Genomic DNA, 13,533 nt, shown 5'->3' on the forward strand with positions numbered 1-13,533 from the left:
CCCGGATGGAAAGTCTGACGACTCAAATAGTCCGCCTCCCAGTTGTCTACTCCTGGGATGTGAATAGCAGATAGATGGCAGGAGTGATTCTCTGCCCATTGGATTATCTTGGTTACTTCCTTCATTGCTAGGGAACTCTTTGTTCCTCCCTGATGATTGATGTACGCAACAGTCGTTATGTTGTCCGACTGAAATCTTATGAACCTGGCTTCCGCTAGCTGAGGCCAAGCCAGGAGCGCATTGAATATAGCTCTTAGTTCCAAAATGTTTATCGGGAGAAGCGACTCTTGCCGCGACCATAGCCCCTGAGCTTTCAGAGAGTCCCAGACCGCGCCCCACCCCAAGAGGCTGGCGTAGGTCGTGACGATGACCCACTCCGGTCTGCGGAAACTCATTCCCTGAGACAGGTGATCCTGGGTCAACCACCAGAGAAGTGAGTCCCTGGTTACCTGGTCTACTTGAATTTGGGGAGACAAGTCTGTATAGTCCCCATTCCACTGATTGAGCATGCACAGCTGTAATGGTCTTAGATGAATTCGAGCAAAAGGAACCACATCCATTGCTGCGACCATTAGTCCCATTACTTCCATGCATTGAGCTATGGAGGGTTGAGGAATAGAGTGAAGAACTCGACAAGCTTTTAGAAGCTTTGTCTTTCTGACGTCTGTGAGAAAGATCTTCATTTCCACAGAATCTATTATTGTTCCCAGAAAAGGAACCCTTGTGGACGGTGACAGTGAACTTTTTTCTATGTTCACTTTCCACCCATGAGATCTGAGAAAAGCCAACACAATGTCTGTATGAGCCCTCGCTTTGGAAAGAGACGACGCTTGGATAGGATGTCGTCTAGATAAGGTGCTATAGCGATGCCCCTCGGTCTTAGGACCGCTAGAAGGGACCCTAGCACCTTTGTGAAAATTCTGGGAGCGGTGGCTAAACCGAATGGAAGAGCCACAAACTGGTAATGTTTGTCCAGAAAGGCGAACCTCAGGAACTGATGATGAGATTTGTGGATTGGGATATGCAGATACGCATCCTTCAGATCCACGGTAGTCAAAAATTGACCCTGCTGGATTGTTGGTAAGATTGTCCGAATGGTTTCCATTTTGAAGGATGGAACTCTGAGGAACTTGTTTAATATCTTTAAATCCAGAATTGGCCTGAAAGTTCCCTCTTTTTTGGGAACCACAAACAGGTTTGAGTAAAACCCTAGACCTTGTTCCCCGGACGGGACTGGGTTTATCACTCCCATCTTTGATAGGTCTCTTACACAATGTAAGAATGCCTGTTTCTTTATCTGGTCTGAAGATAAGCGAGACAGGTGGAACCTTCCCCTTGGAGGAAGTCCCTTGAACTCTAGCAGGTATCCCTTGGAAACTATCTCTAGTGCCCAGGGATCCAGAACATCTCTTGCCCAAGCCTGAGCGAAGAGAGATAGTCTGCCCCCTACCAGATCCGGTCCCGGATCGGGGGCTACCCCTTCATGCTGTCTTGGTAGCAGCAGCAGGTTTCTTGGTTTGTTTACCCTTGTTCCAGCCTTGCATGGGCTTCCAAGTGGGTTTGGGCTGGGCCGCGTTACCTTCCTGTCTAGCGGCAGTGGAGTTATTAGCCGGTCCGTTCCTGAAATTGCGAAAGAACGAAAATTAGACTTGGTCTTAGCCTTAAAAGGCCTATCCTGTGGGAGGGCATGGCCCTTACCCCCAGTGATGTCTGAAATAATTTCCTTCAATTACGGCCCAAAAAGGGTCTTACCCTTGAAAGGAATATTCAGTAACTTAGTCTTGGACGACACGTCTGCCGACCAGGATTTTAGCCAAAGCGCCCTCCGCGCTACTATAGCAGAACCTGAGTTTTTCGCCGCCAATTTCGTTATTTGAAAGGCGGCATCCAATATAAAGGAATTATCTAACTTTAATGCGTGAATTCTGTCCATGACTTCTTCATAGGAAGTCTCTTTCTGGAGCGACCTTTCTAGTTCTTCGAACCAAAAGGACGCCGCTGAAGTGACAGTAATAACACACGTAGCTGGTTGAAGGATGAACCCTTGCTGAACAAAAAATTTTAAGCAATCCTTCCAATTTTTTATCCATAGGATCTTAGAAAGCGCAGCTGTCCTCTATAGGAATAGTTGTGCGCTTCGCTAGTGTTGAAACAGCTCCCTCAACCTTCGGGACCGTTTGCCATGCGTCCCTTCTAGGGTCTACTATGGGAAACATTTTCTTAAATATAGGAGGAGGTGGGGCAAAGGGTACAACTGGCTTCTCCCACTCCGTTTTCCACTATGTTCGCTACCCTCTTAGGTATTGGAAAAGCGTCGTCGTGCACTGGGACCTCTAAAAATTTGTCCAATTTGCACAACTTCTCTGGTACTACCATGGAATCACAGTCATCCAGAGTAGCTAATACCTCCTTAAGCAAAGCACGGAGATGTTCTAGCTTAAACTTAAATGCCACTAGATCAGGTTCTGCCTGTTGAGAAATTTTTCCTGAGTCTGAAATTTCACCCTCAGACAGCCCAAAAACCAATCGATTTAGCCCCTAACAGTGTCTACCAGCATAAAAAACAAAAAGGGGAAGCCTGTTATCTTTTTTGCTGAGGTGAAAGAAAAATGGCTTACCGTTTCCCCTGAGGGGAAAAATGACTGTAATCTAGCATTAGCCTGTGTTGTTAGAAGGAGACTAGTCATACCTGAAGCAGATGAGTCTGCAAACTGTTACCCCCAACTGAAGTTCTCTGGTTTCAACAGTCCTGCGTGGTAACAGTAATGGATTTTAGTTACTTGTGCTAAAATCATTTCATCACTTTTCTGTTATAGAGTAAATAGTACAAGCCAGCACTATTTTAAAATAAACTCTTGATAGAAGAATAAAAAAACTACAACTAACACCACAAACTCCTCGCCATCCCCGTGGTAGATGCTACTTGTTCAGAGCGGCAAGGAGAATGACTGGGGGGCGGAGCCAGAGGGGGAGCTATATGGACAGCTCTTGCTGTGTGCTCTCCTTGCCTTTCCCTGTGGGGGAGAACATTTCCCACAAGTAATGGATGACGCCGTGGACTGGACAAACCAATGTTGGAGAAACACATAATTAAGGAGATGCATGTGGACTGCCTTGCAGTTCTTGAGACCAGAAAGCCACCTGTATCTCAGAACAGTATGCTTGTTACTATTTGCTTTGGTAGATAAACTTGTGTTTTCTTTATTTTAGCTAATGTTTGGGGGAAACTTTGTATAAGCTGGCAATGGAGAGACTAGTCTTACCCCTTTCAAACAAATTTACCATTACCTGCTATCTGGTTTTATGGCTTATATTTGGATATTCTGTTTACTGAAAGTCACCTTCTTTTGTATGTCAAACCTTCAATAGTGCAATATTAAGCTACAAGAGAGTGGAGTAAGTTGATCAAGATGTTGGCTTAATAATGCACATGGTATACAAGACTTGGTGAAGAATGAAACATTTTCCATTATTTTGTCAGACACTAAAAGGAACATCTTCCAGTACCAGTTTGTCTAATACTCTAAAGGGCCAGACTGATGCACGTTTTAGCCTGTATCGAGGTGAAACAAGAAGTATAGGCATTCTTAAAGCAGCAGCCTTTTTTTTTTCTTACAATCTATTTATGTATATCACCACACAGGAGGAGTGTTTTTAATTTAATGTGGTCACCAGCAAAATACCATTTAACACTTGCCGTCTTATTAATATAAACCAATAAAAGTTTTTTTAAATAATATTTTTCTTTATACTACATCTGGATTTATAAGTATAATAACTAGTACAAAGAAGCATTCTTTTGGGCCATGCTCACACATTGTGAGTAACGTCTATTTAAGTTTATTTATTTATGCTTAAGCACTGCTCCTTTAAGTGAACTACAAAAGATACATGAACACATATTTACTTAGACAAGACACTATAGGAGAAATTTAATTAATCTCAGAATTATACATTTTGTTTCCAATTTTGTTATAAAAACAGAATTTATGTTTACCTGATAAATTATTTTCTCCAACGGTGTGTCCGGTCCACGGCGTCATCCTTACTTGTGGGATATTCTCTTCCCCAACAGGAAATGGCAAAGAGCCCAGCAAAGCTGGTCACATGATCCCTCCTAGGCTCCGCCTTCCCCAGTCATTCGACCGACGTAAAGGAGGAATATTTGCATAGGAGAAATCATATGATACCGTGGTGACTGTAGTTAAAGAAAATAAATTATCAGACCTGATTAAAAAACCAGGGCGGGCCGTGGACCGGACACACCGTTGGAGAAAGTAATTTATCAGGTAAACATAAATTCTGTTTTCTCCAACATAGGTGTGTCCGGTCCATGGCGTCATCCTTACTTGTGGGAACCAATACCAAAGCTTTAGGACACGGATGATGGGAGGGAGCAAATCAGGTCACCTAGATGGAAGGCACCACGGCTTGCAAAACCTTTCTTCCAAAAATAGCCTCAGAAGAAGCAAAAGTATCAAATTTGTAAAATTTAGTAAAAGTGTGCAGTGAAGACCAAGTCGCTGCCTTACATATCTGATCAACAGAAGCCTCGTTCTTGAAGGCCCATGTGGAAGCCACGGCCCTAGTGGAATGAGCTGTGATTCTTTCAGGAGGCTGCCGTCCGGCAGTCTCGTAAGCCAATCTGATGATGCTTTTAAGTCAAAAAGAGAGAGAGGTAGAAGTTGCTTTTTGACCTCTCCTTTTACCAGAATAAACAACAAACAAGGAAGATGTTTGTCTGAAATCCTTTGTAGCATCTAAATAGAATTTTAGAGCGCGAACTACATCCAAATTGTGCAACAAACGTTCCTTCTTTGAAACTGGATTCGGACACAAAGAAGGCACGACTATCTCCTGGTTAATGTTTTTGTTAGAAACAACTTTCGGAAGAAAACCAGGTTTAGTACGCAAAACCACCTTATCTGCATGGAACACCAGATAAGGAGGAGAACACTGCAGAGCAGATAACTCTGAAACTCTTCTAGCAGAAGAAATTGCAACCAAAAACAAAACTTTCCAAGATAATAACTTAATATCTACGGAATGTAAGGGTTCAAACGGAACCCCCTGAAGAACTGAAAGAACTAAATTGAGACTCCAAGGAGGAGTCAAAGGTTTGTAAACAGGCTTGATTCTAACCAGAGCCTGAACAAAAGCTTGAACATCTGGCACAGCCGCCAGCTTTTTGTGAAGTAAAACAGATAAAGCAGAAATCTGTCCCTTCAAAGAACTTGCAGATAATCCTTTCTCCAAACCTTCTTGAAGAAAGGATAGAATCTTAGGAATTTTTATCTTGTTCCATGGGAATCCTTTAGATTCACACCAACAGATATATTTTTTCCATATTTTATGGTAGATTTTTCTAGTTACAGGCTTTCTGGCCTGAACAAGAGTATCAATGACAGAATCTGAGAACCCTCGCTTTGATAAAATCAAGCGTTCAATCTCCAAGCAGTCAGTTGGAGTGAGGCCAGATTCGGATGTTCGAACGGACCTTGAACAAGAAGGTCCTGTCTCAAAGGTAGCTTCCATGGTGGAGCCGATGACATATTCACCAGGTCTGCATACCAAGTCCTGCGTGGCCACGCAGGAGCTATCAAGATCACTGATGCCCTCTCCTGATTGATCCTGGCTACCAGCCTGGGGATGAGAGGAAACGGTGGGAATACATAAGCTAGGTTGAAGGTCCAAGGTGCTACTAGTGCATCTACTAGAGTCGCCTTGGGATCCCTGGATCTGGACCCGTAGCAAGGAACCTTGAAGTTCTGACGAGAGGCCATCAGATCCATGTCTGGAATACCCCACAATTGAGTAATTTGGGCAAAGATTTCCGGATGGAGTTCCCACTCCCCCGGATGAAATGTCTGACGACTCAGAAAATCCGCTTCCCAATTTTCCACTCCTGGGATGTGGATTGCAGACAAGTGGCAGGAGTGAGTCTCCGCCCATTGAATGATTTTGGTCACTTCTTCCATCGCCAGGGAACTCCTTGTTCCCCCTTGATGGTTGATATACGCAACAGTCGTCATGTTGTCTGATTGAAACCGTATGAATTTGGCCTTTGCTAGCTGAGGCCAAGCCTTGAGAGCATTGAATATCGCTCTCAGTTCCAGAATATTTATCGGGAGAAGAGATTCTTCCCGAGACCAAAGACCCTGAGCTTTCAGGAGTTCCCAGACCGCGCCCCAGCCCACCAGACTGGCGTCGGTCGTGACAATGACCCACTCTGGTCTGCGGAAGCTCATCCCCTGTGACAGGTTGTCCAGGGTCAGCCACCAACGGAGTGAATCTCTGGTCCTCTGATCTACTTGTATCGTCGGAGACAAGTCTGTATAATCCCCATTCCACTGACTGAGCATACACAGTTGTAAAGGTCTCAGATGAATTCGCGCAAAAGGAACTATGTCCATTGCCGCGACCATCAAACCTATTACTTCCATGCACTGCGCTATGGAAGGAAGAGGAACAGAATGAAGTACTTGACAAGAGCTTAGAAGTTTTGATTTTCTGGCCTCTGTCAGAAAAATCCTCATTTCTAAGGAGTCTATTATTGTTCCCAAGAAGGGAACTCTTGTTGACGGAGATAGAGAACTTTTTTCTACGTTCACTTTCCACCCGTGAGATCTGAGAAAGGCCAGGACAATGTCTGTATGAGCCTTTGCTTGTGGTAGGGACGACGCTTGAATCAGTATGTCGTCCAAGTAAGGTACTACTGCAATGCCCCTTGGTCGTAGCACCGCTAGAAGGGACCCTAGTACCTTTGTGAAAATTCTTGGAGCAGTGGCTAATCCGAATGGAAGTGCCACAAACTGGTAATGCTTGTCCAGAAAGGCGAACCTTAGGAACCGATGATGTTCCTTGTGGATAGGAATATGTAGATACGCATCCTTTAAATCCACCGTGGTCATGAATTGACCTTCCTGGATGGAAGGAAGAATTGTCCGAATGGTTTCCATTTTGAACGATGGAACCTTGAGAAACTTGTTTAGGATCTTGAGATCTAAGATTGGTCTGAATGTTCCCTCTTTTTTGGGAACTATGAACAGATTGGAGTAGAATCCCATCCCTTGTTCTCCTAATGGAACAGGATGAATCACTCCCATGTTTAACAGGTCTTCTACACAATGTAAGAATGCCTGTCTTTTTATGTGGTCTGAAGACAATTGAGACCTGTGGAACCTCCCCCTTGGGGGAAGCCCCTTGAATTCCAGAAGATAACCTTGGGAGACTATTTCTAGCGCCCAAGGATCCAGAACATCTCTTGCCCAAGCCTGAGCGAAGAGAGAAAGTCTGCCCCCCACCAGATCCGGTCCCGGATCGGGGGCCAACATCTCATGCTGTCTTGGTAGCAGTGGCAGGTTTCTTGGCCTGCTTACCTTTGTTCCAGCCTTGCATTGGCCTCCAGGCTGGCTTGGCTTGGCAAGTATTACCCTCTTGCTTAGAGGATGTAGCACTTGGGGCTGGTCCGTTTCTGCGAAAGGGACGAAAATTTGGTTTATTTTTAGCCTTGAAAGACCTATCCTGAGGAAGGGCGTGGCCCTTACCCCCAGTGATATCAGAAATAATCTCTTTCAAGTCAGGGCCAAACAGCGTTTTCCCCTTGAAAGGTATGTTAAGCAATTTGTTCTTGGAAGACGCATCCGCTGACCAAGATTTTAGCCAAAGCGCTCTGCGCGCCACAATAGCAAACCCTGAATTTTTCGCCGCTAATCTAGCCAATTGCAAAGTGGCGTCTAAAGTAAAAGAGTTAGGCAATTTGAGAGCATGAATTCTGTCCATAATCTCCTCATAAGAAGAATCTTTATTGAGCGACTTTTCTAGTTCATCGAACCAGAAACACACTGCTGTAGTGACAGGAACCATGCATGAAATTGGTTGTAGAAGGTAACCTTGCTGAACAAACATCTTTTTAAGCAAACCCTCTAATTTTTTATCCATAGGATCTTTGAAAGCACAACTATCTTCTATAGGGATAGTAGTGCGTTTGTTTAGAGTAGAAACCGCCCCCTCGACCTTGGGGACTGTCTGCCATAAGTCCTTTCTGGGGTCGACCATAGGAAACAATTTCTTAAATATAGGGGGAGGGACAAAAGGTATGCCGGGCCTTTCCCATTCTTTGTTTACAATGTCCGCCACCCGCTTGGGTATAGGAAAAGCTTCGGGGGGCCCCGGGACCTCTAGGAACTTGTCCATCTTACATAATTTCTCTGGGATGACCAAATTCTCACAATCATCCAGAGTAGATAACACCTCCTTAAGCAGAGCGCGGAGATGTTCCAATTTAAATTTGAATGTAATCACATCAGGTTCAACTTGTTGAGAAATTTTCCCTGAATCTGAAATTTCTCCCTCAGACAAAACCTCCCTGGCCCCCTCAGACTGGTGTAGGGGCACTTCAGAACCAATATCATCAGCGTCCTCATGCTCTTCAGTATTTTCTAAAACAGAGCAGTCGCGCTTTCGCTGATAAGTGGGCATTTTGGCTAAAATGTTTTTGATAGAATTATCCATTACAGCCGTTAATTGTTGCATAGTAAGGAGTATTGGCGCACTAGATGTACTAGGGGCCTCCTGTGTGGGCAAGACTGGCGTAGACGAAGGAGGGGATGATGCAGTACCATGCTTACTCCCCTCACTTGAGGAATCATCTTGGGCATCATTTTCTCTAAATTTTGTGTCACATAAATCACATCTATTTAAATGAGAAGGAACCTTGGCTTCCCCACATACAGAACATAGTCTATCTGAAAGTTCAGACATGTTAAACAGGCATAAACTTGATAAAGTACAAAAAACGTTTTAAAATAAAACCGTTACTGTCACTTTAAATTTTAAACTGAACACACTTTATTACTGAAAATGTGAAAAAGTATGAAGGAATTGTTCAAAATTCACCAAAATTTCACCACAGTGTCTTAAAGCCTTAAAATTGCACACCAAATTTGAAAGCTTTAACTCTTAAAATAACGGAACCGGAGCCGTTTTTATATTTAACCCCTATACAGTCCCCGGTATCTGCTTTGCTGAGACCCAACCAAGCCCAAAGGGGAATACGATACCAAATGACGCCTTCGGTAAGCTTTTTCTATGTATCTGAGCTCCTCACACATGCATCTGCATGTCTTGCTTCCCAAAAACAACTGCGCAATAGAGGCGCGAAAATGAGGCTCTGCCTATGATTAGAGAAGGCCCCCAGTGAAAAAGGTGTCCAATACAGTGCCTGCCGGTTATTTTACATAATTCCCAAGAATAAAATAACTCCTCAAAACTATGAAGTATTAAAAATGCTTATATATCAATCGTTTTAGCCCAGAAAAATGTCTACCAGTCTTTAAAGCCCTTGTGAAGCCCTTTATTCTCATTTAATAAAAATGGCTTACCGGATCCCATAGGGAAAATGACAGCTTCCAGCATTACCAAGTCTTGTTAGAAATGTGTCATACCTCAAGCAGCAAAAGTCTGCTCACTGTTTCCCCCAACTGAAGTTAATTCCTCTCAACAGTCCTGTGTGGAAACAGCCATCAATTTTAGTAACGGTTGCTAAAATCATTTTCCTCTTACAAACAGAAATCTTCATCTCTTTTCTGTTTCAGAGTAAATAGTACATACCAGCACTATTTTAAAATAACAAACTCTTGATTGAAGAATAAAAACTACATTTAAACACCAAAAAACTCTAAGCCATCTCCGTGGAGATGTTGCCTGTACAACGGCAAAGAGAATGACTGGGGAAGGCGGAGCCTAGGAGGGATCATGTGACCAGCTTTGCTGGGCTCTTTGCCATTTCCTGTTGGGGAAGAGAATATCCCACAAGTAAGGATGACGCTGTGGACCGGACACACCTATGTTGGAGAAAACTGGTTTATAACAGGTTTGTTATCTCACAGCCCTTTACCAGGAAACAATCTACATTCAATACCTATAATATAATTCAAAATTCTGTTTCATTATCGATTGTCCTTCAACGTGACTTTCAGCAAACTATCTACAAGCTACGCGGTAGTCCCACTGAATGTACATATTCAAGTCCTGAAGATGCTACCACAATAATATTTTGCTTAAGTAGTACCCAGGTTTTTACTGTGCCATGGAATCTGAGTGAATTAGACAGATCACTGGCTATGTAAGCTGTTGAATGGAATAGCTTCAGTGATGACACTTTGGCTTTAATACTATTCAGGTTAACAGACTCTGAGATGCTCTGCCCAATTACTTTTTATATAATGGCTAGGTTTCCCAAAACGTACAGAAACACTGGAGGGAAATTTTTTGGCAGATTTCCTCACCCCCCCCCCAACTAACGTGAACTCTAAACGTGTTCCTAATAAAAATACCTATAATAAAGGAAACTTTTATTGGCACAGAGTGTGTTTATTTTTCAAAAGAGCATGAACGGGAAAACAAAATATAAGTTGGATTTCCCTGCGCTGTATGAATATGTAGCTATGCATTATATGTATTTTCAATCTCATTTTATTAATTAACTGTAGTGCACAGTTTAAACCTGTTGCTCATATTTTTCAATTAAAGACTTAAAAGGATAGATAGATATAACACATGTTCTGGTACTTCGCTGTTTCAATAGCTATTGTAAGATGAGACTTGTACTGATGGAGGTATAGAAGATCCTGTATAAGCCTTTGTCTCTCTTTCTGTCCAAGACAGGTGCACTGTTTCACCACATTACCAGACGACATTGGCAGCCAAAAAATGATGCAACTTCAGATAAAGCACTCAACATCTGATGTTTGTTTTTATATACACAAAGCATATATTTTTATTTTGCTCAACTCCACAAGTACATTAACCCTCTCAGTGCTAAGACAACTTTGACAGAGCTGTCTTAGTTGTTGATCACATTTACACATATTTTATGTTTTTTCAGCAGCCCAAGCAATTTTAGAAAATAACTTTTTTTAAGCTGCAATTGAAAACGAATATATATTGAATATTACTTCTACTTAACGTACCTATTTTTCATTAGCCTTATTTCACGTTTTAGCTGGGGATCATCCGTTTTGGTTGAAGGACAAGACAGTGTAACTGGGGAAGTCATTACCACAGTTTGTGGAAGGGAGGTGGTGGTTGAGGTAGTTCGTATCTGGTACGCCTGCATATCTCCAGAAGCAGCTGAAACAAATATGCAATTGGTTATTGTACATTAGAATTCAGAAAACAGTAAAGTGGCATTACTTAACATTGTTCATCCTATGAGACTTACTTTGTACAACCACCTGATTGCTAGGTACTAGGATCTGCTGTCCATCTGAAGTCTGGGCATACTGTAGTATAGTTGTACCTCCCTGGGCACTTCCAGCATTTGACATAGTTAATGTCTGCAAACCCTGAACTGCATCAGATCCTGAGCCAGCAAACTGTAAAGTTCCGTTTGGAGCAATAGTGACTAAAAGAAATAGAAAATTCATTTATGCAGGGTTTTTTTGTTAGTTCAATAAAATATTTCAAGTTTTTTTTCTAGATCAGTGCTAGGCAATCCAAATAGTTCAATGCAGAAGATATTTTCTTTTTAACCAATACAACGTAGTTCAAAGAGTCCCATATGTTCTGATGGGGCAATTGGTGAACAAAATCTGACAACTAAAAATTCCAAAATAAATACACACATCCCAGTAAAATGTCAGGTTTCTGTGATGTAAAAAAATGAGACAAAGAAATCATTTCAGAACTTTTTCCACCTTTAATGTGACCTATAAACTGTACAACACAATTGAAAAACAAACTGAAATCTTTTAGGTGGAGGGAAGAAAACAAAAAGAACTAAAATAAATAATGTGGTTGCAACTGGGGATGTAGCTGTGTTTAGAATTAAGCAATCACATTCAAAATCATGTTAAATAGGAGTCAGTACACACCTGCCATCATTTAAAGTGCCTCTGATTAACCCCAAATAAAGTTCAGCTGCTCTAGTTGGTCTTTCCTGAAATTTTCTTAGTCGTATCCCACAGCAAAAGCCATGGTCCACAGAGAGCTTCCATACCATCAGAGGGATCTCATTGTTAAGTTATCAGTCAGGAGAAGGGTACTAAAGAATTTCCAAGGCATTAGATATACCATGGAACACAGTGAAGACAGTCATCATCAAGTGGAGAAAATATGGCACAACAGTGACATTACCAAGAACTGGACGTCCTTCCAAAATTGATGAAAAGAAGAGAAGAAAACTGGTCTGGGAGGCTACCAAGAGGCCTACAGCAACATTAAAGGAGCTGCAGGAATATCTGGCAAGTACTGGCTGTGTGGTACATGTGACAACAATCTCACGTATTCTTCATATGTCTGGGCTATGGGGTAGAGTGGCAAGACGAAAGCCTTTTCTTACGAAGAAAAACTTCCAAGCCAGGCTACATTATGCAAACACACATCTGAAGTCTCCCAAAAGCATGTGTGAAAAGGTATTCTGGTCTGATGAAACCAAAGTTGAACTTTTTGGCCATAATTCCAAGAGATATGTTTTGCGCAAAAACAACACTACACATCACCAAAAGAACACAATACCCACAGTGAAGCATGGTGGTGGCAGCATCATGCTTTTGGGTTGTTTTTCTTCAGCTGGAACTGGGGCCTTAGTTAAGCTAGAGGGAATTATGAACAGTTCCAAATACCAGTCAATATTGGCACAAAACCTTCAGGCTTCTGCTATAAAGCTGAACATGAAGAGGAACTTCATCTTTCAGCATGACAACGACCCAAAGCATACATCCAAATCAACAAAGGAATGGCTTCACAAGAAGATTACAGTTTTGGAATGGCCCAGCCAGAATACGATTGAAAATCTGTGGGGTGATCTAAAGAGGGCTGTGCACAAGAGATGCCCTCGCAATCTGACAGATTTGGAGTGTTTTTGCAAAGAAGAGTGGGCAAGTCTTGCCAAGTCAAAATGTGCCATGCTGACTCATACCCAAAAAGACTGAGTGCTGTAATAAAATCAAAAGGTGCTTCAACTAAGTATTAGTTTATGCAACCATATTTTATTTTTTATATTTTTTCTTCCCTCTACCTAAAAGATTTCAGTTTGTTTTTCAATTGAGTTGTACAGTTTATAGGTCACATTAAAAGGTGGAAAAAGTTCTGAAATGATTTATCTTTGTCTCATTTTTTTACATCGCAGAAACCCGACATTTTAACAGGGGTGTGTAGACTTTTTATATCATATATCTTCTAGATTGTAAGTTCCCACGGGAATAGGGCCCTCAATCCCTCCAGTATGTGTTTGTAAATTTTGTCCTGTCTCTTATAAGTCTTGTATTGTGTTATTTAAATGAATTGTATCCATGGACAGCGCTGCGGAATATGTTGGCGCTTCATAAATAAATAATAACACACACGTATATATATATATATATATATATATATATATATATATATATATATATATATATATATATATATATATATATATATATATATATATATATATATATATATATATATATATATATATATATATATATATATATATATATATATATATATATATATATATATATATATATAAAGAAAAAGCAGACT

General features: G+C 41.6%; 1 protein-coding gene across 1 annotated transcript in view; it reads right to left on the minus strand.

Annotated features, from left to right (window-relative positions):
- Positions 1-13,533, minus strand: part of ATF1 (activating transcription factor 1) — a 75,083-nt gene that overhangs the window by 6,572 nt on the left and 54,978 nt on the right. The window contains exons 6-7 of the mRNA XM_053708236.1: positions 11,225-11,407; positions 10,974-11,133 (exon numbers count right to left, since the gene is read on the minus strand). Of these exons, the coding sequence (XP_053564211.1) occupies positions 10,974-11,133; positions 11,225-11,407 (343 nt within the window). The remainder of the gene's footprint in view (positions 1-10,973; positions 11,134-11,224; positions 11,408-13,533) is intronic.

The sequence above is a fragment of the Bombina bombina genome, chromosome 3 (assembly GCF_027579735.1).
Source record: "Bombina bombina isolate aBomBom1 chromosome 3, aBomBom1.pri, whole genome shotgun sequence".
Classification (NCBI taxonomy): Eukaryota; Metazoa; Chordata; class Amphibia; order Anura; family Bombinatoridae; genus Bombina; species Bombina bombina.